Source organism: Phaseolus vulgaris, chromosome 11 (assembly GCF_051622355.1).
Source record: "Phaseolus vulgaris cultivar YP4 chromosome 11, ASM5162235v1, whole genome shotgun sequence".
Classification (NCBI taxonomy): domain Eukaryota; kingdom Viridiplantae; phylum Streptophyta; class Magnoliopsida; order Fabales; family Fabaceae; genus Phaseolus; species Phaseolus vulgaris.
In genome coordinates, this window is record NC_143508.1 from 50262227 (window position 1) to 50288613 (window position 26387).

General features: G+C 32.1%; 4 protein-coding genes across 5 annotated transcripts; 2 read left to right on the top strand and 2 right to left on the bottom strand.

Moving 5' to 3' along the window:
- The first annotated feature begins 55 nt into the window (after positions 1-55).
- On the top strand, positions 56-1982 carry LOC137810154 (putative 12-oxophytodienoate reductase 11). The gene is made up of 5 exons (XM_068611305.2): positions 56-206; positions 420-560; positions 842-972; positions 1087-1236; positions 1321-1982. Exons 1-5 carry the CDS (start codon positions 136-138, stop codon positions 1911-1913), a joined length of 1086 nt encoding a protein of 361 aa, XP_068467406.2. The 5' UTR covers positions 56-135; the 3' UTR covers positions 1914-1982.
- Positions 1983-8637: 6655 nt separating this feature from the next.
- On the top strand, positions 8638-10520 carry LOC137830854 (putative 12-oxophytodienoate reductase 11). Its single transcript, XM_068638289.2, has 5 exons — positions 8638-8792; positions 9071-9211; positions 9307-9437; positions 9550-9699; positions 9784-10520. Exons 1-5 carry the CDS (start codon positions 8722-8724, stop codon positions 10374-10376), a joined length of 1086 nt encoding a protein of 361 aa, XP_068494390.2. The 5' UTR covers positions 8638-8721; the 3' UTR covers positions 10377-10520.
- A 1962-nt stretch (positions 10521-12482) lies between these two features.
- On the bottom strand, positions 12483-17353 carry LOC137832150 (uncharacterized). 2 transcript variants are annotated; one of them, XM_068640175.2, is made up of 6 exons: positions 16967-17353; positions 15215-15529; positions 15051-15099; positions 13638-13911; positions 13313-13391; positions 12483-12820 (listed from the first exon to the last, which is right to left on the bottom strand). In XM_068640175.2, the coding sequence occupies exons 1-6, from the start codon at positions 17279-17281 to the stop codon at positions 12623-12625; spliced, it is 1230 nt and encodes a 409-aa protein (XP_068496276.2). In that variant the 5' UTR covers positions 17282-17353; the 3' UTR covers positions 12483-12622. The 2 variants fall into 2 exon arrangements, with proteins under 2 accessions (XP_068496276.2, XP_068496285.2); XM_068640184.2 differs by lacking the exon at positions 13313-13391 and having other exon boundaries at positions 12627-12820.
- Positions 17354-19954: 2601 nt separating this feature from the next.
- LOC137828094 (protein ZINC INDUCED FACILITATOR-LIKE 1) lies at positions 19955-25433 on the bottom strand. The gene is made up of 18 exons (XM_068634520.2): positions 25242-25433; positions 24927-25118; positions 24465-24505; positions 23934-23994; positions 23740-23842; positions 23562-23664; positions 23354-23407; positions 23205-23267; positions 23011-23060; positions 22591-22666; positions 22181-22369; positions 21986-22073; positions 21617-21702; positions 21420-21527; positions 21218-21262; positions 21025-21113; positions 20642-20685; positions 19955-20454 (listed from the first exon to the last, which is right to left on the bottom strand). Exons 2-18 carry the CDS (start codon positions 25081-25083, stop codon positions 20342-20344), a joined length of 1470 nt encoding a protein of 489 aa, XP_068490621.1. The 5' UTR covers positions 25084-25118; positions 25242-25433; the 3' UTR covers positions 19955-20341.
- Positions 25434-26387: the final 954 nt, after the last annotated feature.

Here is a 26387-nt window from a genome sequence, read left to right on the forward strand (position 1 = left end):
ACTTTGTTCCATGCACCTAACATCTATAAATACACAACTCAATCTCAATTACCACAATCAAAGTGAAGGAGAACAAAAGGGCAACTACACAAAAATCAATTCCAAAGGAAGAACACAACTAAGTTTTACACAAAAATGGGTGAAAGTAATGATCTCATCCCTCTTCTTACACCTTACAAAATGGGCAACTTCAATATTTCCCACAGGTACTTTCTCTTGCTTGTTTACTTTTCTTCTCATTTTATCTATTTATCAAACATGCAAATAAACATTTAACTTAGTTAAACTTCAATTCATTAGCTAAATAAGCCATTTTAAGATGAACTGTGTTCTTATATACATATTTGTCTGTGTCAATCATTAGGTTCTTTAATTTTCATTTCTTTTAATTCACTTATGCTTCTTTTATGTATTTTCAGAATCGTTTTGGCACCATTATTTAGAGCAAGATCTTACAATAATGTTCCTCAGCCCCATGCTGTTCTCTATTACTCTCAAAGAGCTACCAAGGGAGGACTTCTCATTGCTGAAGCTAACAGTATTTCACCCACTTCTAAATAGTACGTCATTTGAAATTTAATTAACTATACGTATCAAATTTAATCTCTCACATTACATATATTCACATTACATATATGTATATACTCACATATATTGCAATATACCTTGATAATTAACAATTGATTGCTTAAAAATATGACTTTTTTAGCGTTTATCTGACTTATATGTGTGTTTAAATTTTGACTGTTTATGATAGGTCTGATATTCAACATATATCTTTATTATTTTCATTTGTATAAAAACTTCATCTAATTTGATGATACTTGTTATGTCTATATAGTCACCCAAACGCACCTAGCATATGGTCAAGAGAGCAAATCGAAGGATGGAAACCCGTTGTGGATGCTGTTCATGCCAAAGGTGGAATATTCTTCTGTCAGCTTTTTCATGTTGGAAGGGCTTCAGAGCAAGGTATATAACTAACCTCATCACACTTTTCAGTACAATATATATGCTTTAAATTACAGTTTCTTAGTCAATTTTATAGAATGTAATCGATCAGATTTTCATTAATTTTCCATACAGATTATGATCCAAATGGGGAAGCTCCAATTTCATCAACCAACAAACCATTAAAGTCTGGTAATGGCATGGAACCAAGGTCGTTACAGACAGATGAAATTCCTTCTATAATCAATGACTTCAGAATTGCTGCAAGGAATGCTATGGAAGCAGGTATATAAATGAGTTATATGAATTCATACTCTATATATAAATATCACATCAATTTTCAATTTCTAACCACAATTACTGGTATAGGGTTTGATGGAGTTGAGATTCATGGAGCACATGGTTTTCTGATAGATCAGTTTTTGAAAGATCAAGTTAACGACAGAAGAGACAAGTATGGTGGATCATTGGAGAATCGTTGTCGCTTTGCATTAGAAGTTGTTGAAGCTGTTGTTGAAGAAATAGGAGCAGATAGAGTTGGAATAAGACTATCACCTTTTTCAGATTACAATGAATGTAGTGATTCCAACCCTCTAGCATTGGGTCTCTACATGGCCCAATCTCTCAACAAACATGGTGTGCTCTACTTGCACATGATTGAGCCAAGATGGAACATTTCTGGGGAGACTATGGAAAGCCCTTACACTCTTGCACCAATGAAGAAGGCCTTTAATGGCACTTTCATTGTTGCAGGGGGCTATGACAGAATAGATGGGAACAAAGCTGTGGCTGAGAACAACACAGATCTTGTTGCCTATGGCCGTTTGTTTTTGGCTAATCCAGATTTGCCTAGAAGATTTGAGGTTGATGCACCACTCAACAAGTACAATAGGGACACCTTTTACACTCATGATCCAGTTGTTGGTTACACTGACTACCCTTTTCTTGAAGCCACTGCTTGAGGATCACATGAAATTTAAGTTAGGGTTTATTTTATATTCTTTAATATTTGATGTTTCAAATTTGTTTAATCTGTATTTTCATTTTTTGAACCTATAATATAATGCAACAGAAACAGTATAATATTTTACATGTAATAACATCAACTTTATTGATGTGATGCTTTGATATTGAAAAAGGAAAAAGTAATTTAAAAAACATTAAATGTGTTTCATAAGAAGAGGACTGCAACAACAATAACAAAAATACTCTTTCTAAGGTCTGCTCAAAACGGCTCAAAAAAAAATTATCAAGAGAAATAATTATGAGCAATTCCATTAAAGTTATGGAATGGACTTAGAATTAAACTCTCAAACAAACTTAGAATAAAAGAGTTCTCTAATTTTTTTTCTTATTTGTCAATACGTGAGTTTTTAAAAAAAAAAGTATATCTCTTATTTATCAAAGTTACTTTTAGAGTACAAGAGAGTTGATCCAATGTGTAAAAGAAAAAAGGTTTTGGATGTCCATATTTAAGAAGAGGGTTGGATCAAATAGGTTTAAATTATTAATGAAATAGTGATTAGTTCATATCTTAACTTTGAAATAGTTAAAATAATTAATAAAGTACATCACAAATTCATGCTTGCGATGCTTCTAATTTTATTGCTCAATACATTCATTCTTTTGTTAGATAGGATGAGAATGGTTTTCGGATCAAGGTGCTTGATGAAGTTGAATTTAATAGAGTTGTTTTCAATCTAAATCCTGATCGTGCCCATGAACCAGATGGCTTTGTGGGAGCTTTTTTTTCATGGTTGTTGGAATATTATTAGTAGTGAGGTGTGTGCTGCTCTTAAGCATTTTTTTCTCTCTTTCTGGGATGAATAATGCTAATTTGATTGCTTTGATTCCTAAGTTTCTCAGGATAGAGGATATTAAAGATTTCAGACCTATTATTGATGTAGCAAATTTCAAGTTTCAAGTTAAAGATTATTTCCAAAATTCTTAGTGACACAATTGCAAAAGGTTTGCAGTAGAATTGTTTATCATAACCAAAATGGCTTTATTAAGGGAGGAATATAAAAGATTGCATATGCATGATCTCTTAAGCTATTAACTTGATATCTAAAAGACTCAAGGGAGGTAAAGGGAGGTAAAGGGAGGTAAAGTAGCTTTTAAAATTGATGTTACTAAAGCTTTTGATACTTTGAATTGCAATTTTTTGTTACAGGTTCTACTACAACTTCTTTTTTACCCTAAATTTATCAAATGGATACATTGTATACTAGAGTCAGTTTTTCCTTCCAATCAGGATAAACGGTAGTTCATTTGTTATTTCTCTTGTAGTTGTGGGTTTAGGCAAGGGGATTCCTTATCTCCTTTTCTCTTTTTTTCTTGCAGAGAAGGTTTTTTGTAAAGATCTTTCATAGTTAATTCTTGATCAACAAATTCTCCCTATGGCGTGTCCTAAAAGAAGTATTTTCCATTCTCATATGCTAACGACATAACTGTCTTCTGCAGGGCCAACAAAAAATCTTTAACTACTCTTATGGACTTTCTTCATGTATATGGTGTTTTCTCTGGTAAGTGGATTAATAGTTCTAAAAGTTTGTTTTTTACTGTGCAGGACACTCCTTCTTTTTATGATCGCATTAAAAACATCTTAGGCAGCAATAGGGGTTCCATTCCTTTTAACTATCTTGGTCTTCCTATTTTTTTGAGTGCTCCTAAGACCTGTTACTTTCAACTTTTGGCTGATAAAAGTAAGTTAGCTTCTTGGAAAGGTAAAATCTTAAGCATGATGGGGAGGCTTCAGCTTGTTAATTCCATCCCTATCTGGTATTATGGCTTATAGCTTTCAAATCTATAGATGACCTCATTCTCCTTTAAAACATGTTAATAAATGGGTCAAAAAAAGTTATTTGGACGAGGAATGTTAATAAAAAAAAGGTCTAGTCCTAAGGAGTGTAGAGGTTTGCAGGTTCTCAATTTGTAGGTTGAAAATAAGGCATGCCTTCTTCAACAAGCTTGGGAGTTTGCTTACATCATGCCTTGGGCCAGATTTATGAAGTCTAAATATGTTAAATTTTCAACTTTTCATTCTTTCTTTATTTGTCAAGGGATAAAAGGCTATAATTATGACATTGTGCTTGAAAATACTTCTAGATTTGGGAAGGGTGATAGGATTAACTTTTGGATTGATTTGTGGTGTTCTCAAAGGTGTATTTCTTTTTTTTTTTGCTCGGGTTTTGTATGAGAAACACTAGTACAGAAAATGGAATCTACGACCCCGTATAAAGACAGTTCATAAAGAACAGTAGTAATAAAAGAGGTGATGGTAACTTTGTAATTTTTTTCCCATTTTTAACGACGGTTCTCACCTGAACCATCGTTATATGTACATTCATGTGCAAATAACAACGGTTCCCTCCTGAACCGTCGTTATAAAGTTGCCTGAACTTATTCGTTCGCATGGGCTCTTCCTTGACACTCTCACTCTGACTCTTAACTTACTTCATCTCCTCTCACTCCACTTCATCTTCTTCCATTCTCCCAAGCGTCGCCCCTGCGCCTCCCTCTACCACCCTTGCAAACTCAAATGGTCTCTCCTGCGCACTAAACCTCGTCACTCTCTCTCCGCGAGCACCGCACACTCTCCATCAACGCGTTCTCCATTAATGCACCAACACCGCGCGCTCCAACCTTTACGGTGTGCCGCCTCCGGCCTACCCTCTCAAGCTCTCTTCCCGTGCCCCAAGCTCTCTTCCTTGCCTCTCTCTCCCTCTCCACCACAGTCAACGCCTATCTCCTTCGTGCCCCAACCCTCCGCACCTCCAGCCACTCCATACCTTCTCCACGTGGTGCGTATCTGTCCGTGTGCACAACCCTTCACACCGACAACACCTCCGGCGCCAACCCTTCACACTGGCTGCATTTCCACACGCTACCAGGACGTCCAGCACCCTAAACCCTAAGCCTCCTTCTTACCTCACCACCACATACGGACTCGGCTGCACACGCACATAAAAGGTTAGTATTTTTAATTAATTTTATAATAAATAAATATTTGCATGTATATGTTGATTAGTTAGTAGTTTAGGGTTTGTAGGAACTTCATTTAGTGGATATTTGATGGAGAAGAGTGATAGATTTAGGGTTTAGGATTTCATGCCAAAAATTAGCACGAAAAAACTTCAAACAATCATAACTTTTGACAAAGAAGTCGGATGGAGATGCTTAAAAATGAAAGTAGCTCGAAACGAGGTAATAAATCACGTGGCCAATTCCTGAAGGGGATTAGGGTCCACCAAAATTCCAAAAATCCACCATTTACTATTATTTTTTTATTTTTAAGTATTATTTAGGTATTTTTCAAGTATTTTAAGGTTTTAGTTCTCATACTTTCACTTGTCAGAAAATTATGAAATTTTGCATCATGTTTCCTACTGTAAATTAGAGATTTATCAAACCATTGTGATTATATTACATTCACAAATTTATTACTCATACATTACATAATGTTATATGCTCTAACATGAAATCTTATTATTTCAATGCTTATAATATGCTGAGTGGGAGGGAAAGTGCAAATGCAAAAAAAACCCACTTGGATGCACCTTAAGGTATTTAAAGTTTATTTGTTCACTCATTTTGATGTGTCCAATTCACTTATTTTAACTTGGCAATGCAATAAGCAATTTGGATGTCAACTATGTTCAGCTGAAATTTAGAGGTTGGGATTAGGTAATACCTATATACAAAAACACTTGTACAGATGAATTATTAGAATGACATAGAACTTTTTTATATATTTGTAGAACTTTTTGTAGAATGTTATATGTACTAATTTATTGTATGTAGACTTTCATATTTAAATTATGATATTACATGCATTATTGTTATGAAAATTTAATATTTTATGCAAGATTAAAGTGAGTATATAATAAAAAACCATTTAAAAAAAATACATTTATAACGATGGTTTCAGTGGGAAGCATCTTTAAAAGCCTGCCAGAAGCACTTATAATGATGGTTTCCAAATTGGAATCGTCGTTATAAGTGTTTTTTTTTTCATTTTTTGTGTCGTTAATGTGTATAAATAGATGATTTATAACAACACCCGTAGTAACAACGGTTTTAGGACCGTCTTTATATGACCTTTTTAACTATCGTTAAAGGGCTTTTATGTAGTAGTGAAAAGAATAAAGCTCTCTACTATAGTTGCAAGTGGTTGGATTGGCAGTGAATGGATTATATCTTGTGATCTTTGGTTACATCCTGAGCTTATATCTTTGAATAATCTGATTGTATATGGTTTATCTGATGTTCTTAATGTAGTTTGGAAGACAGTGGGCTTTTGTTCCAAATAACTGCCAGGAATTTCTTTGTTTCTAACTCTCCTTATGATTGGGATAAATTAGTTTGTTTCGTTTCTTTACCCCCCTCAGAGTCTCTTGTTTTTTGGAAAATTCTTGATATACACCTCCCTAAATATTGAGGCTCATAAAAAGGGTGTTGATTTATGCGTTATGTGTTCTTTGTGTAGGGTGAAAGAGGAAAGTATTGATCATTTAATTTTTTAATTGTTCTATTATAGAGTATTGGCTTGATAATGTTTTTCCATACATAATTAACATTTAGGCATGAACTTGGTTGCTTTCCTTAAGTCCTCTAATATTCCTATTATTCAGCATCTTAGACCTATCGTTATTACGTTCACTTTATGGATGATTTGGCGCATGAGAAATCATGTAAGTGCATCAATATGGATTATCCTCTCCACATGATTAAGGATCACATTTGTATCTCTTTCAAGTTGTCTAAGAAGAATATGTCTAATAATATTCATGATTTCTCTACTTCTTTGATGTTTGTACTAGATCCGGGAAAGTTATGACTCTTATTCAAGTCTTATGGCAGTTTCCGGAGGTGTGGTGGATCAAAGTTAACATGGATGGTGCTACTTGTGGGAGTCCTAGTTTAATTGCTTGTGGAGGCATTTTTAGAGGTAGTCTTGGTGAGTACATTTATGGATTATCTACCTTTTTGGGGATTCATACTTCCGTATATGTTGAAATTATAGGTGTCATTGTTGCTATTGAGCATTCGTGTATTATTTCTTTTCATTTATTACATCTTACATTTTTAGGCAAATGATTGGTGAATTTCAAGGTGTCAGCGTAGATGAGATTCGAATATTCATAGTAATGTCTAACATGTAGTTTTTTATATAAAAAATAATAATTATTGTCTGGAGAAAGGATTACCATAAAGAGAAAGTGTTTTTCAATAACCAGAGTCATACGTCAATCCAAGATAATAGAAAGTTGAAATGGTTATGGTCTAACCTGTATGTACAACAATGTCAATCTCACATAATTGTTCTTTTAATAAACTATTTCACAACATATTGGCAATACTACAATATGGAGATTGAAAAAATGTTATAGAAATAAGCTACCATCGTCCAACTAGAATTGTCAATAAAAAACTTGTATACGACACAATACAAATACAAAATGATGTTGATGCCTAACAAATGATTAATCATTGGAAAAGTACTCAACTTCTTAACCGAAGTGTGCAACGTAAAGATTTCATTTCTCTCTATTTTTCTTATATATATTTATAATTAAATATTATTACACAATATTTATTATTATACTTTATAATTACTCATTATTTATTTACATCATCTTCCATTTTAATTACAATTTATTTCTCATTTTAAATTTTAATATTATAATTTATACACTTTATTTTTTTTAAACACAATGATACACTTATTCACTTTATTTATAATTTTTTAAACCATTCAATTATTTTTTTTTATAAAATATTCCAGCAATATTATTTAAATTTTGCTATTACGTTTTTATATCTTTTTTTTAAAAAAATACCATCATTTTATAATTTATTATAATTTATTATAATTTTATTTATTATAATTTTTCAACCAAATTGAATTTTATTATAAAAATATATCTACAAATTTATTACAATTTATTTTTCACAATTCAATTTTATTATAATTAAAAATAAAATAAAAAACAATTTTTCATTTATTTTTTTCGTAATACCTATAAAATATTTTATTTCATTCTCTTGATATAAATATTATCCTTTATAAATTTTAATATTTTTATTTTTAATTGTCAAATTTTATAATTCCTTCTATTTCAATTTTATAAATATTTAAATTTATTAACAAAATTTAATAATTTAACCTTACATAATTTAATAATCATTTAAAATTCACTCTCCCCATTTTCAAAAAAGGTGATCTTACGTTGATTTGCCACTCCCATCACCGTACTCCAACGTTGAACACCCCTTCAAAGTTTTTAATAATTTAAATTTTTTAATGGAGTAGTGGACAAAAATGCCCTTAGACACATTGCCACGTCATAGTCGTATGTTGTGTGGTGGCGCATTGGGTTGTGAAGAAAGTACTTTCCAATTGAAAGAGAACGTGAGCCCTTGCGTCATATCGTGGGACAGTTATAAATTTTAATAATAATATATTGATTATCTTTTTTTTAATATTTTTTTATATTATTTAATTACAAATTTATTTTTTATTATTATATTATATCTAAATTAATTATATCAAAAAATGAACGCCTCAAAGAAAAATTCTTTAGTAACATTTAATATTAACATTGAACGCACTCCCTTACATCATATCATTGGACTTTGATCCATGCACCTAACATCTATAAATACACAACTCAATCTGAATTAACACAATCAAAGTGAAGGAGAACAAAAGGGCAACTACACAAAAATCAATTTCAAAGGAAGAAGACAACTAAGTTTTACACAAAAATGGGTGAAAGTAATGATCTCATTCCTCTTCTTACACCTCACAAAATGGGCAACTTCAATATTTCCCACAGGTACTTTCTCTTGCTTCTTTACTTTTTCTTCTCATTTTATCTATCTGTCAAACATGCAAATAACATTTAACTTAGTTAAACATCAATTCATTAGCTAATAAGCCATTTTAAGATGAACTGTGTTCTTATATACACATGTGTCTGTGTCAATCAATAGGTTCTTTAATTTTCATTTCTCTTAATTCACTTGAGATAAAATTGAAGGGTTTTTGTTCTGTCATGCACCTACTTTCGTGGTCTAAAGTTTATATAATTATGCTTCTTTTTTGCATTTTCAGAATCGTTTTGGCACCATTATTTAGAGCAAGATCTTACAATAATGTTCCTCAACCCCATGCTATCCTCTATTACTCCCAAAGAGCTACCAAGGGAGGTCTTCTCATTGCTGAAGCTACTAGTATTTCACCCTCTTCTAAATAGTAAGTTATTTGCATTTTAATTAACTACCTATCCCTATCATATTTAACCTCTCACACCATATATCTCTCATATTCAACATATATTTATTATATAGCCACTCAACCGCACCTAGTATATGGTCAAGAGAGCAAATCCAAGCATGGAAACCCGTCGTGGATGCTGTTCATGCCAAAGGTGGAATATTCTTCTGTCAGCTTGTTCATGTTGGAAGGGCTTCAGAGCAAGGTATGTAACTAACCTCATCACACTTTTCAGTACAATGTCTACTTTAAATTACAGTTTCTTAGTCAATTTTATAGAATGTAATCGATCAGATTTTCATTTATTTTCCATACAGATGATGACCCAAATGGGGAACCTCTGATTTCATCAACCAACAAACCATTAAAATCTGGTAATGGCATGGAACCAAGGTCGTTACAGACAGATGAAATTCCTTCTATAATCAATGACTTCAGAATTGCGGCAAGGAATGCTATGGAAGCAGGTATATAAATGAGTTATATGAATTCATACTCTATATATAAATATCACATCAATTTTCAATTTCTAACCACAATTACTGGTATAGGGTTTGATGGAGTTGAGATTCATGGAGCACATGGTTTTCTGATAGAACAGTTTTTGAAAGACCAAGTTAACGACAGAAGAGACAAGTATGGTGGATCATTGGAGAATCGTTGTCGCTTTGCATTAGAAGTTGTTGAAGCTGTTGTTGAAGAAATAGGAGCAGATAGAGTTGGAATGAGACTATCACCTTTTTCAGATTACAATGAATGTAGTGATTCCAACCCTCTGGCATTGGGTCTCTACATGGCCCAATCTCTCAACAAACATGGTATTCTCTACTTGCACATGGTTGAGCCAAGATGGAACGTTGCTGGGGAGAATATGGAAAGCCCTTACACTCTTGCACCAATGAAGAAGACCTTTAATGGCACCTTCATTGTTGCAGGGGGCTATGACAGAAAAGATGGGAACAAAGCTGTGGCTGAGAACAACACAGATCTTGTTGCTTATGGTCGTTTGTTTTTGGCTAATCCAGATTTGCCTAGGAGATTTGAGGTTGATGCACCACTCAACAAGTACAATAGGGACACCTTTTACACTCATGATCCAGTTGTTGGTTACACTGACTACCCTTTTCTTGAAGCCACTGCTTGAGGATCGCATGAATTTTAAGTTAGGGTTTGTTTTATATTCTTGAAGATTTGATGTTTCAAAATTGTTTAATTTGCTTTTTTGAACCAATAATATAATGTAACCGATATAGCATAATATTTTGAATAACAAAATGTGGTTGTCTCATTTGTTAGTTTAGGGTTAACATCTCCTATATTTTTAATAATTGGTGTAGTGTAAAATATTTATGAAGGGTAAAATATCATTTTAAATATTATGGGATGTATTTAAAAATTATGGAGGTGCAAGACAAAAAACGCCCATATGATTATGAGGATGGTACACGGGGTTCTTCCGATCATTATTGTTAGATGAACTCGTATTTTAAGACTCTTTCTTCCTACACCTTCATACCTCCTTGTGTCACCTTATACTAAATCTGAAAATATCGTTTTATTCCTTTTTTGTCACCCCGTTGAATTTGAAATAATAAGCTTATGGATTACATATATTTTGAATTATATAATCCAGAAGTCAATCTCATATTTAAAAAAGACTTCCAGATTATATAATCCGAAAACTAATCACTCATCTTAAAAAAGACTTCTGGATTACATAATCAATAAGCTAATCTTATGTATAGAAAAGACTTCTCGATTATGTAATTCCGAAGCTAATCACAAAAGGCTTCTAGATTACATAATGCAGAAGCTAATTTTGGATCTAGAAAATGACTTCCAGATTATGTAATCTAGAATATTAAAAAGAGTATTTTTGGAATACAAAAAATTTATGGGGGTGGCGCAAAAAGGTACGGAGGTGCGTGAAGAAGCAGCTGTGTTTTAAACGGGTTAGATAAATTAGGCCTACAAAATAAGTAGATTTTTGTTTCAAGTTTCTATTTGGTTTACAAAGTTTTCTAATAAGATAAAGGATTTTGCTTCCTGCATTTCCGTAATTACTAATTGCACCCTCATAATTTTATAAAATAGTCATTCTCTTTTATGGTTTATTTCATTCAATCAGACATAACTCAATCTAGAACATCTTTTTCGAATTCGTAATGTAGAAAAATATGGATTAACAATCTGGAAAAGTGTCCTGGAATATCTATTTTGGAAACTTTCTAGAACAAGCCTTTTGGAACATTTGTATCCTAGACTTTTCCTTAACACCCAATCCGAAACATGTTTGAGATTAGGCAAACCATAAAAGTGTTTTGAAATGACCAATCCAAAAATATTACAAAATCATACACCTCTCATTTTCTTCGAATTGTTTAATTTCAAAATGTCATAGATGAAGTAATCTAGGAAATTTCTGAATTATAAAATTCAAAATATTTAAAGAAACAAAATTACTTGTAATGATGGTTTAGTAGTTTGGAAGGGAAGACTAAAAGGAAGAAGAGAGAAGAAGTAGAATGGAGATAATGAAATATTAGACTTGGATATTAAATTTTAGACTTTTTTGTAGTAATCATAGAAATGTAAGAAGAAAAACCTAAAATAAAAAGACTAGTTGGCGACTCCATCAAACCTTTTACAGAAAGAAACATATATATTTTATAAAATTACATTACTTTTTCTCTTTTATTCTGTTAGACCAAAATTTATATAAAAAAACAAAACATACCCACATTAAAATTGTTTAAATATTAAAATTATCAATATTTAAAAAGTTTGTCCCAACATTTAGAAATATTTGAATTATTATTTAATATAGTTTGTATTTTTATTTTAGCATTAAAAAAATAAATAAAAATTATGTTAATCGAATGAGAGATTAGCTCTAGATAAAATCCATTACTGGAAACTGAAGGGGTTCTGCTTATTCATGAGTGAGGGTGTCAAGCTGAAATTGAAGGTGCTAAAATTTCCTAAATTACATTAAATAATGAATAATTAAGTACTTAATCATATAAGTTTCGTATAAATGGTCGTTTTCTGACAAAATGAAGGTAAAAAAAAACTACAAATTTATATTCTCACTTTCCCTGTCTCAGAATGTGACAAACTGTTTGAAAAGGTGTAAAATAGAAGACTTAACATATTCCCTAACAAGCACTGAATTTGTTAGTATAGAGACCTATTTGAAAATTCTCAAGTGATATAACCTTGTCTTTAATAACCTAACAACAATCTAGTGGGAAAAAATAGCATGTTCATAGCCTTCTAGTATAGTTATATTTACAGTATCTGCACAATTGCATACAAAACCAGTAAAATCAGGAGGAAAACCTTTTTGGAGTCTCTTTCCCTTTTTTCTTCCCCTCTTCTACTCTCTCCTCAATCCAAACAAGTAAGTTGTTCATCAGTACATACCCTTCTCTCCTCAAGTGCAAGTCTCTTGTGTAGCAGTTCTTGGTGACTAATAAATTCCATAAACAAGTCCCTCATATCACTAGCTCTCTTGAATTCTTGAGTTCCTGAGTGCAGAACCTTCAAATTGTTGCTTGTTTCACCCTTTCCTTCTTGTGGTAAACTCTGCGAAGATAAAATCTTTAAGACAACAAGTGATGCAGCATGTGGAGAATCTTCCATACATTCCCTCATGTTAAGGATTGAATTCAACATCTTGAATATGAAAATATATATTTATAGGTAACATGATATTGAATGACATTATATACCCTACAAATCTTATTAGTACAAACCCTAATACTCTTTTAAAAAGTGGATATATATTTAACTTAATTTTACAAAACACAATTTTTTAAGATGAAATTTGCTGCTAGTATAATATAGTTACATTTATAATTAATGTAGAATCTCTAACAAATATGATCCCATTATTCCTCACTATAGACGTTTTCTCTATTGAACTAGGTGACCTACTAGTTTATCATAAATTTAAAGTATTCCTGGTGTCCAAATTTGACGGAAATCATATGGTCTTGAACAATTTCCATGCTCATGACTACTAATCCTGGAAATGTTCGCAAAAGAGGAGTCAAGAAATTTGTGTAGGAAAGATACCGTTGATATAAGCCCCAATGTTCCTATTGATGATTTAATTTTTTCCAGCCCCACTAGCTTTTCAAGTATCACCCATGGCCTGGAAAAAGATAGTGAAGAGATTAATTCTAAATTAGTAAAAATAAATATAAAATATTAACATATTCAGATTTTTGTAGGCATTGTAGTTAAATTATTAAAATAATTACTTCAAAAAGAATTAACAAGTCCTGTTTCATCATTAAGTCGATTGACACAGACGTTTACTTTTCACAATTGAACCAACAATGAAAGTAATTGTTTATAACTGCAGACATCATATTTAAGAAGTGTACATGCAGAATACCTGCCAGTTGAAGACGTTATGATGCAGTTGGGATCATTCAAAAAGCTACACATCTTTTGGAACTCTTTTTCAGAATCCAATATAATGGCTCCCCTGGTATGTACCTCCGATGACAAATTTGGAAAAATTAAGACTCTAGCTGATACTGAAGTATGCCTATGCAAGAACTGTGTAACTGTAGATGGACATAATTCTCTACCGATATTTGCAATCAATATCATACACACATTTTTTGTTCCTTCAAGAACCCAATCTTTCATGTCATCACAGCTGACTATAAACCAAATTAAAGAAATCAGAAACTAAAAGGAAATCTGAGGAAAAATTAAAAGATATATATTATAGAACATCATCCTAAAATATATAAGAACAACCACACTAAATAAAAGTCAAGCCTGATGCATGTTATATATGGGTGCAAAGCATATAGGCTAATGAAGAAGCCTCCAACTTTATACATACGAACATGTATAATGGTAGAGAAAAATTGAAACATAAGAATGTTGAATAAGCATTTAACAGTGTCAAACAAGGTCTCCCAAGGATTTGAATCATTTGACCATAAAATTTAAAGCGGGATCGTAAGATCCCAAACTATTATAAGAAGTATATAAAGAAAGAGGTACAGAAAATTAACATAAAATTCACAAGAAATACTTTAACCTGTCAGAAAAAACAAACATGACTTACATTTTAAGCAGGAAGGGATAGATAAACATGAATTTAGGAATGGCATATTGTTCACAATTCATGACCGTAGCAATGATAGATCACTGCAGAGGTAACGTGAGCAGAGGTAAAAAACTAAACAATGTTCCATTTGTATACAGAAATTCACCAGCTTGAGAATTGTTGCAAAGACTTTGGCAAAGACTTAAGATTATGCAAAAGTAAAGAGCAAAGCAAATTTCAATCAAAGAAACTGAACAAAATATAAGTGAAGAATATCAAATACACAAACAACCTAAATGAATAAAAACACAAGTTGTCAAGAATAGATAGATCCTATTTTTCATTTTAAACCCAATAACCATCATTCCACTTAAATTGTGTACAGTCTAACCATCAAATCAATAGGCCAAGGGCTCATTTTTTAATCATATTATGAGTTGTAGTTCTAACAATTTTACAATGACAATGTGACAATGTCAAATTTACTTGAACACAGTCTTACAAGTAACCAGTCATGTAAACTTTGACTCAATTTTACACGCCTAGTAAATAAAATCATATGATCCTAAATGTTGACCTGTAATTTTGACAGCTTAAGACTTAGCACTGACAGAACTAGATGGACAATCATAAGAAGAGATCCAAAAAAATATCTGAAAACATGAAATGGATTTTGCAGCAAAACCCAGTGAGTCAAACCTTAGTTCTACTGTTAAACTCTACTGTCACACAGAAACAAACCTTCGGGTGAAAATACTTTGGCAACAGACGGCTTAGCATCTTGTTTTTCCTGTCAAGTAATATATTGTCACTCAAGTAAGATATCATGTCTCGCAATGAAAATACATTCAACAAATTAGTTGAAAGTACTCATGGTTACATAATAAAAAACATATAGTATTTGCCTCTTCTATTCGCTCAAAATAACCAATTCCACAAGTATTGCCTAAGCTTCTGTTCCATTCTGGGACAATTTCCATGCTAGAACATCCCTTTGATGCTGAAACAGAACGAGAGGAAAACAAATCTATTTTCCCCTTTGCCATCTCCAGAAACGAAACCAATACAGGATCTAGCTCTCCTTCAGGTTGAACTATGCAGATATCCTCAATTGTTGTAACAGTCAAATTTCCTGCATTTGGTCCTTGTAACCAAAAGAGTATGAAGTTGCACAAGCATGATTCCTCTTCTGCTGTCAAAGAATGCTCTCTTCGTTGCACCTATGAAGGATACAGAGGAAACAATTTAATTTAATCAAGAATGTAAAAGTTGATTGCGTTATTCTCCCAGAACTAAGTAAGAGACCATCAGCTTTCTATTTCATTGAATATAGTATCTAGTATCTAGGACTCACTTAATGTGCATTTCAACTTGCAGCTCTTAAGAAACTTACATAACCTTCTCATAAACGTGGAAAAAATCATACATTACTGTATCAATGTGGTCCTCGAACCCGTAATCTTCATAACAATTTAGCCTCGGACTCTGTCTTAATTTACAACAACTTTGGTTTCTAAATTTGATTAATTTCTCATGAAATTGAAAATTTTGGAAGCGTTTTTATATTCATGCGTCAAGAACAAAATTATATATTTACTCAAATAATGAAAATATTCATTAAATATGGCCATAGATCCACGTCAGTGAGCGCAACCTAAATTTTAGTCCATAATAAATGCTTGTTGATAGCATTTCTCAAAAATAAAATTGGTTCAAATTTGCTATAAAATTTAATGTAAATATTTTCAACTCAAATCAAAGGCTATTGTTATCCCATCTAATCAAACTGAGATTTTGAAACAAAATCAATTCTACCTTTGGATGAATATTCAAATTTCCTTGCAAATTTCATAACGTTAAAAGAATGAATATTCAGATTTCAATAAAAAGATATACCAATGTCAAATTCCTATTTCAGTTCAATGAAAAACATATAACAGTTTCACACCACCATTTCCAATTCGCATGAAAGCAGCCACAATGCCCGCACCACAATCACAATTTAGAACCATGACCATCCCCAATGCTACACAATCATAATTACGAAATAAAATCTTCAAATTTGACTCCATAATTTAAAAATAATCCTATTCTGATCTTATTCCACATCAAAAAAATGACCACACAACTTAAAACTAAAAGTAAAATATTTTAAATTAGAACAAAAAATAAAAAGACTAATAATCTAGTCTTAAAATCAAGTTAATTTAATCCTTCAGGGAAATTTATTCATGATAACCACATTATCACCATCACACATGACATTCCTCAATCATATTAAGTGTCACTTCTCTCAACAAATGAGCTTAAAAGGGCTTTAAGAGACTTATCTCTTTAAAAAAGCAAAACCAAATTTCAAAATAATGGATCGATCATTATTATATCATTGATAGAAAAGCTATTATTACTTTTTAGATTATTTTAGTTTAGTAAGCAAATGCTGAAGCTGCTTCTTCAATAAATGGTTTTAAAAAAAACAATTACTTAGAAAACATTTATTTTAAATTTAAAGAAACTGAAGCTTATATTATTTAAACAAAATAGCCAGCTCCATCCCCTAAAAGCGCTTATACCATATAATATATAACCTTAAACCAAACAGAGCCTAAAGTTCAAAAGATGTAAAACACAAATAGGAGTGGCGAGTGGAGACTAACCCCGTCCACGACGGCGTCGTAGAAGCGAAGGTCATCGTCGCCGAAGCGCTGACACGCGCAGACCATCGTTCCTTTCGCGAGTAAACCGCACTCGCTGTCTTGAAGCTGTTTGGAGAAGGGTCTGAAGCGACTCTCGAAATCATTGAGGTGCTCACATTCCCCAAACTGGGAGGCTTCAAACGCGTGATCGCACTCGTCGGGGAAGTCCACGCACCACACTCTCAGCGTCTCTCCCTCCAACGAAACGCGCGCCGTGTACCACGCGCCGTCTCTGTAGCCTCTGTACTCCATCGTGTAACCGTTTTCGTTCGCCATCAACGCTCTCTGTCGCCTTCGAAGAATCTAGAACGTCGTTTTCTCTGCCATCAGCTTTGGAACTTCATGCTATTTTTGTAGACGTAATAATATTTTTTATATATAACTACCTAATTATAATATTACATTTCTTAATTTAAATATCTGTATCATTATAATAGTTTTTTTATATATATAAAATTAAAGTTTTTGAATATATTTACTCTTTTTTTGAACAGATTAAGGAACTGATTTCTGAATTTTTTTTTATTACTAAACTCATACTTAAATTTAACCTAATTTAATTCAATCCATACCCACTTAAATCAAGTCATGAGGGATATTAAGTTATTTAATAAAAAAAATTGTTTAATTAGATTATATCCAAAATTAGATTAAGAGTCTTTTTTATTTTATAATTAATTTATTTAAGACACGTTTAGTGTGATGAAAACAAAATAAGGTTGAAGGTTAATTTGGTTGTAGAACTGAAAAAAGAGAAGTAATAATTCATGTTCTTTAATACTAAGAACAAAATATTAACAATGTAAATTAACATTAATGAACAATAAGAAATTTGAAGAACTACTTTATTTTTTATTTTTTTTCTGATATGAAGAATGTAATATCAGAAAATGTATAATGATTCTCATTCTTTTTCAAACAGAATAACATCATGGTCAAAACATCATGGTCAAGGTATTCATCCAAAGGGAACAAGGTTGTATGGGTCAAATGCAGAGGTTTTTCACCAATGGGGAAATCATGTTTCCAGAAAATATTAAGTAGGGTGAGAGATTATTGAAGAATAATTTTTAATAATTTTTTAATGAAATGAAATCTTTTAGATTGCGTAACAAAATAATTGTGATTAAAACGAGTACAAAAATAGATATGTATATATTTATTTATTTTTATAATCGGCACCTCAACAATATATATAATTGTTAAGATAATATGTGAAATAAAAATTTAATGGCATTAATTAACTACGTTTAGAGTTTAAGATTTAGTTATCCCATTAAATAAAATTCTCATTTAAAGAATTATGAAAGAAAATATCATAGAATTGGAGCCACTAACTTTTCCAAAAAAAGTAAAAGAGAATAAATGTATAAGATGAAACGAATTTAATCTTTAAAAACAAAAACAAAATGATGTAGTATTTGAAATTATAAAATGTCTCACAATCATATGACTTTGGTAAGACGATTTAATCATTAAAACATAATTTTAAAAATACAACTAACATTAAGTTTTCAGATCAATGATCAATTTATATTTACTCATTCAGCTATTGAATAATTATTTTTATTGTTAATTTGTCGGTCGTAAATAAGGTTTATCTTCCTTGAGTAGTTGATGCATCATTAAAAAATTTTCAACCGAAACTCTTATTAGGAAAGAACGGTTGCATGAGAAAATAGTGCATAACTTTATTGATTTCAACGGTAATAAAATTTGAGGTGAGTGACATTTCACGTGTTCGAAACAATTTGACCTGATAACCATTCTAGGTGGTATGTCCCCAACTACATGGTCTGGGATCCAGAAGGGACTGAAGAAACTGGAATGTTGGACTATGCATCCATGGCTACTTCAATGACCCACACTTCTTGCCTCTCTCCAAACCAAGGAACTCCCCTAGATAGTGTTGCTACCTTCGAAAATGACGTCTCCTAGGCCACCTCATTTATCTCACCAACACTCGTCCCGACATTACTTTTGCGGTTCACAATCTCAGACAGTCCACCCCCACCACCTCTCATCAACAAGCAACCTCCCGCATCCTTTGTTGCCTCAAAGGCACTTTTGGTGATGGTCTCTTCTTTCCACACCAAAACACTCTTACACTTTGTGGATTCAACGACTCTGACTGGCCACCTGTCCCACCATCAAAAAATCGATTATTGGTTATTCAATTTTCATAGGCAGCTCCCTTATTTCATGGAAATCGAAGAAGCAACAAACCATATCTTGCAGTTCCTCTGAAGCAAAGTATCGAGCAATGGCTACTACTAAGTGTGAGCTGTAATGGATTTCTAAACTTCTCCGCAATCTTCACTTCCCAACCACCCAACCTGCAAATTTATACTGTGACAACCAATCTGCTATTCAGATTGTCTCAAACCAAGTTTTTCATGAACGTACAAACATATTGAAATTGACTGTCACTTGGTTCGTGAAAAGCTCAGTACAAGTTTTCTGAAACTCCTACCTATCACCTCTACCATGCAAGTTGCTGATATTTTTACCAAGCCTCTCATTTCTTCACAGTTTTGCATTTTGAAATCCAATTTGGGAATAAAAAATATCTACATCCCAGTTTGAGGGAGTGTTAAAATATTTTATTTATGTCTTTTCTGTTTTAAGTAGATTGGACCTACCTTATTGCATAAGCCCATTAGTTTTTTTCGCCACTTTAGGCAACACCTTTTCTTATATATTCACATTCTGTAATTAGTAAATTTTCACTTTTTCTTTGCCTCAATAGTGCTTGATTATGGCTCATATGTTTCTTTTCCATTCCCGTTTCATTGAATTTCAAGGTGAATTCACATCAAGAACGAAAATCATCTTCACCTTAAGTGTAAAAATATAAATATATATATATATATATATAATTTTTATTTTTATTTTTTTGAGGAAAACATTTTGGATTGAAATAAAAACAAATTATGGTACATGGGTTCGTTCAAATCTAAATAAAAGAATCACTTAATCATTTAAATTATAGACTAATGAAAATCACTAATGCTTGTTTTCTTAACAAAAACAATTGAATGACTCCTTATTCCTAAACGCTTTCTTACATCTGATAAAGGGGTAAAATGTGTTGTCAAAGTCACTTTCAAAGAACATACATGTCTTTTTCACCTTTTCACTCTCTCTTATTCTTTTTTTCTTCAATGCCTTTTCCTTTTTTCCAATTGGTGTCATCCATTTGAATCTAATCATCAATAGTCCCAATCAGTGATGACAAACCTGTTGCACCTAGCTACTTACCATCACTTGCTACCCCAATAATAGACAACAATAGCTCACTGTGATGCCATGTGCCTTGTGAAAAATTGATTGGTATCACTGTAATTGATCTGTGTGCGGTTTCTTTTTCTCAACAAAGAATGGTTTGAACATCATTAGTAATCCAACTACTTCAACTATGTTCAAGACTAAGAACACCATATGTGTGCCTGCAATTAAATGTACACTGGTATGTAAGCTCATAGTTAAACAACAAGCAAAAGGGTCAATGCTAAAATGACTTTATGTTGTTGAATGTGAAAAGAAAAATTCTTGACATAAATTTTTAGACAAAGGGTTCCTATCTGTCATATATAAAATGAAAACCAGCACGGATAAACCAGTTCAGCATCATACCTGGGAGGAATGAAGAATCCATCCGCTTTTGGCACCAAGCTAATCTGCATTCACCATCACCATGTAAGAAAATTGGAGATAGATGGTATGTGGTTGAATACTAACGGTGTTGAAGATCACATATCGACTAGAGATAAAAATATTTCATAATATACAAGTGGATGCAATCCTCTTCTTATAACCTGATTTTATAAGATTGAGTTAGACTTAAACCTCGTTTTTGAGGTGAAGTTCAGGCACTATAATGAACTAGATTAACATGCATGTGTTACAACATGTATCATTTGAAATATTATTCCCTTGTAGACATCGACATTTCATTCACATTTTTTGAACTAGCAGATAAGACGAATAAAAGCTGAAGAAATCAGAGGAACACTCACACTGAACCACCTGCTGCAGGGCCAATAGCTTTGAATAGAGACATGCCTGTCATAGCAATGCCATTAGCAGCCCCTCTTTGGTGTTGTTCCTGTTTTCCAAATTAACATGTTAAATGTGCCACAGTTCCATCAATAACTAGTTTCAACCATTGTATAGATTCAAAAGTTAACAAAAATTATTGAAATTTTTTACCACTACTCGGTTTTGTTGAAGGAACAAACCAGTCACGATGGTGATCTAAATCCCATAAAAAGAGTACAATCAGTCAAATATGTAACTTACAGAAACTTTTCTGAAACAAAATAACTAATCTCCCAAGGTCCAGTATGTATATTTCAGCTTTAAAACCTAAAATCACTAATAAACGATTAAACAAATGAAGAGGTGCACTTACAGACAGAATATTCTTCAGAATTGAAGCAGTACTTAACACTATGTGTAGTGCTAAGCCTGACAACAATGCAATGAAGGGGTAGCTTTGCAAAAGAGGAATGGATAACATCTGCATAAGGAACCAAAGTAACAGGACATATTTCAAATAGAAGGAAAATGATGAAATGAAACAATTGCTACAATTACATTGAAACTCACCGATGAAATGCGAGCAATACCAATAGCTCCACTAGCTTTTTCCACACAAGGGAACAAGGTAAGTTGGTAAATTATAAGTGCAAGACCTAAACATTAGAAAAATCAGTAAAGATACAAATTATCTGCTAGGCAGTAGAAATATAAAATACTAAATGTTATACAAAATTAGCATAAAGATTCCAATTGTTCATGTTTCCTCTTTCATTAAGATGAAAGAACCTGAAGTGTTATTGTTGGAGACCAGACATCTCACACATTGACTAGTGATAAGAACATTTCATAATATATAAGTGGGTGTATGAAAAGTTAAGAAGGAAATATGTTTTGCATTACTACAATAAGCATTTATTGTTGGTTCCAGAGATGCACCTGATATTGAAAGAATGTTACCAACATCATTAGTTGTGAAGTTCAAACCCCCTAGCTTTGGAGGACTCACTGCCCATAACGAGAAAATCTAGAGAAAGTAATGAATGCATGTTCTTCAGTTAAAAACAAATGGATAAAGAGCACAGCATATATAAAAGGAGAAGCATTACATTTTAACCACATTAGGTATCATACCTCTTGATAAGCGATATCATGAAGTGAGAAGACACAATAAGCAATGATAGATGACATTAAGGGCCAATTCATGAGAAGATTTTCATTCCTTTTTATTATCTTTTTATTGCCTACGCCACCACTTCCATTTTCTAAAGCTTCAGCATACTCTATGGATTCATTGCTACAATTGTGGTTGTGAAGTGTTTCCTGCACGTATTCAAATAATTATGTTATTGTTGTATTGTAGGTCAACTAGACAATATAAACCGTGGAGAAGGAGCACATCTGAGCTGAGAAAATCATACTAAAATGATTTTTCATTATAAAATGTCATCATAAAAGTTTTTAGAGTATCATCAACAAAATATAAAGGAGATAAATGAAAATTGCAGTCAATGAACAGATTTGTTAGACTGTAAGATACATACTGGAATCCAGATGCAGCCAATTGCTACTACAAATGCAAATACTGATATTATGAGGTTGGGCAAGAAGTATGGAAACCTGCAGAATGATTTATGTTTGGAAAATGAAAATCAGCACATCATTAAGATTTTATTTGGATGAAGTTCTTCATGAGTACATACAAGAAGATAAAATAAGAAAGAAAAACATAATAAGTAAGCAAAATCAGATTATCCTTAATCTAATTTGTAAAAGTTTTTTTTGTACTAGTTTCTATAAAATGATTCAGGCATAAACTAATTTTAGCTTAAGAAGTTTATTCCCTTTTTCCTTATTTTCTTTCTTTGTAAGTGTTTGTGGAGAAGTTTATCTAAATAGGTTCAAATGATAGAGTAATGAAAAGAAAAAGTCTAAAGGGAAACTGAATATGAAAGTCCACTTACTTATCCCAAAAGGAATCCTTTGGAAAAATATTTGGGTACTTCTCTACTGGCTACAATTAAATACAGAATTTCAGCAGTTAACCTTCTCAGAAAACCAGAACACTTTCAATTCAAAACATTTCATCTTATGAACATAAATTCAAGGCTTTATGCAAGATTCATCTTATCTAGATGGCTAAGAATATGGATAGTACCTGAGCCAAATAGCCTCCCAATGATGGGCCAATTATTAAACCAATCCCCCAAGCTGAGCTTAACTACAAGCAAATAATCACAACATGACTTGTTGGTGTGGAAATGCAGATCTAAGAATGAACAGAGTACAAGAGTTGGTGATGCTTACAGTTGACAGTCCTAGAGCTTGGTGTTCTTCTCTAAAAAGTTCAGCTGCATAGGCCTGTTAAATAAAGGAGTTAGACAGGAAGATGCAGAAATGGAAGTTTGAAAGAGATTGAAGAAGTTATATCCAAGACATGCATTCGAAATTTGTATCCAAGTACTGGTGAATAAAACAAGAAAGTGTTGAATAGTAGGAGTTAAAGATATGATACCCTCAGTGGTCCTAGAAAACCATTGAAACTCCCCAGAAGAAATCTCGTAACAATAGCCATCCAAAAACTTGTGCTAAGGCCAAATAGTGTGTTGAAAATGACACTGAAATCAAGCAAGCATTGATAATTATGGGAATCTTCAGAGCTAAGCATGCAGTTTATTGACATGTATACTTACACTGCAATGATCCCTGCAAGTATAATGGGTTTTCGACCAATGCGATCAGCTAAAGCTCCCCACAACAAAGATGTCAAACATCTGCCAAGCATGAATACAGAACCTACCACATTTTTATCATGCAGACATCACTAATATAACTTACAAGAACTGTTAATGACATAAAAAACTGGAATAATAAAATTTAGTCTTACCCACATAACCAGCATAAGAACTAATATCAGCTTCTGTTTTCGCAATATTAAAATCCCTTACCTGAAAATTAATGTTGCATCATTGAGGGGGAGATTGAAGTTAAATGCTAAATTGTCTTAATTGAAGTTAAACATTGATCAAAGATTTGATTTCTTGGGTATGTAAGGAATAACAAAGCAGAAGAAAAAACAATAATAAGCAATTAAAACTTGAATTTGGCACATCTAATTGGTAGCAACTATCAGTCTTACAACAAAATTCTATGGTTGACAGGGAACAGGAATGAAGGGTACTAGGTGTACTGAAGAAAATCCTTTTGAATAATGACTCATAATGGTTTTTAAATTATAGATTGAAGGGGGTGTACACTTTTCTTCATTCTTTAATTGTAATCATAAATACATAATCAAAAACTGAAATTGAACTTGAAGCACTCAAAGTAAATAAACATGTACTGAGACAACTTCCAACAATGTCACCAAATCAGAGAGTAAAATGGTTACAGTACCCATTTTGATGGTTAAACTCACCATGAAATAGATGAATGGAAACAGAGATGATATTGGCAGTGCTGCACAAGTCAAAATAAAATGGCATCAGATGAGATAAAAGTAGTTTCAATTCAACTGATTGAGAATGATAAAAAACATGGCATCTAGTAAAGCACAACCAAACACTGATTTTCCATTCAAAGTATTAAAATTGAAAATCCATTAAGACAATTTAGCATTCAACTTCAATTCTCCCTCACTACTCATGGGATTAGAGGGCCTTATCTTGAGCTACTTAAGTAACATGAAATTTGTGTATCAACTTCAGTCAAGTCACCATTTTTTGTGTGTTCAATTTCTCTTTGCTAATTAGTTTTGTATGTTGCAGTTCAGGAATCAAGAAACTAGAGTTTCCAACACTCCAAAAGTTTCAACAAGACAAAACTAGAACAACCAACTCATGCAGAAGTTAAAAAACTGTGAGTAGAGTGAATATCTTACCAGCACACAACGCCAACATCCACATGATAAAAAGCTTTGTAACAGGCACACCCTGTCCCTCACTCAGCTCTTTGGCTTTATCCACTTTGCAACCGGGGCAGTTCTCATAGTACTTCTTCCTCTCCAACAATGGCTGTTCAACATTCTCCTCTTCCATGTTTCTGAGATGACCCTCTTTCTTAAACTACTTCACTGCACCATTCAAACACAAAAAGGTGATGAATGAACAAAAAAAAAAGAAAAAAAGATATGAAGGTGTGTTGTTTTGAAGCACAAAATGGAAAGAAAACAAAAGATTTGAGGAAACAAACGTACACACAAGCAGAGAAACTCTGCAAGTTGTGGTCCTTTCTAGCTTTGAGAAGTAAAAAATGAACGTGAGTAACACAAGGTTTTCTGTGATCTCACTCAGCTATATGAAGGCACATCACAAACTCACAATAATAGGAGTAACGTGAAACCGAGTGCATCACTGCACACCTCACAAAACTGAAAATTCACCATTTTAATAAAAAAATTAAATATTTTGTTTTTAATATTTTTTACAGATAGATACCATTGATAATTGCATGACCCAATTTCTTGACTCATCACCTTTTCGAATTTTAGATCATCTTTCTGAAATTTTATTTTTGGAAAATAAAAAAATTATTTGGAGTTTTCTTTCTTGGAATATACTTTTTAATTCTGGATTCTCAATTTTAGATCCAAAGAATTATTTTAAAATTTCAAAAGTTGGTTGGGTAAGTTAAAAAAAATTGTGTCCAAGAATCACTTGTCTCGAATGAGTAAAGGATAAATGTATAAGACGATTAGAAAGAGACAGATAAAATTTATTCGAGAAAAGAGTTTCAGGAACATGAAATAAAAATCAAATATAGTTTTTTAAGAAAAAAAACTTTGTTTTAAATGTATTGGAAATAGAATTTCTGTTTAAAAGTTTTTTTTCTATAATGTTTTTAAAATATCTGAAGAATATTTTAAATTATTTTAGAATACTTTTATTAAATTCTTTTAAAGAGATTATCTTTTTAGAAAATTCTAAAAATATAGCATATATATAATTTTTCTTCCTAATTCTAGTTTGTTGATTTCTCTGAACTTTCTAAGAAAGTTTCTTGAACATATTAATTCATCTTCATGATCTTTCTAAAAGCAATTCTGACAGATCGTACTAGAAAACGTGTAAAGGAACCCTCTATTTCAAAAAGAGAAAAGTTTGTATTTTATTCATTTTATATTTATTAAATTATTTTAATATAACACTTTTATTTTTCCATCTAATTTTTTTTTCTATTTAACATCATTTTAACAGTAAAAAAATTAATAATTTTAATTTTTAATACATTAAAAAAATAAATATTTTTAATGTTTAAAATTATTATGAAGTGAACTTTAAGCTTAAGTCAATCCCATAAAACCAGCTCATAAGTTTAAGGTTTGCACCCACTTATATACTAT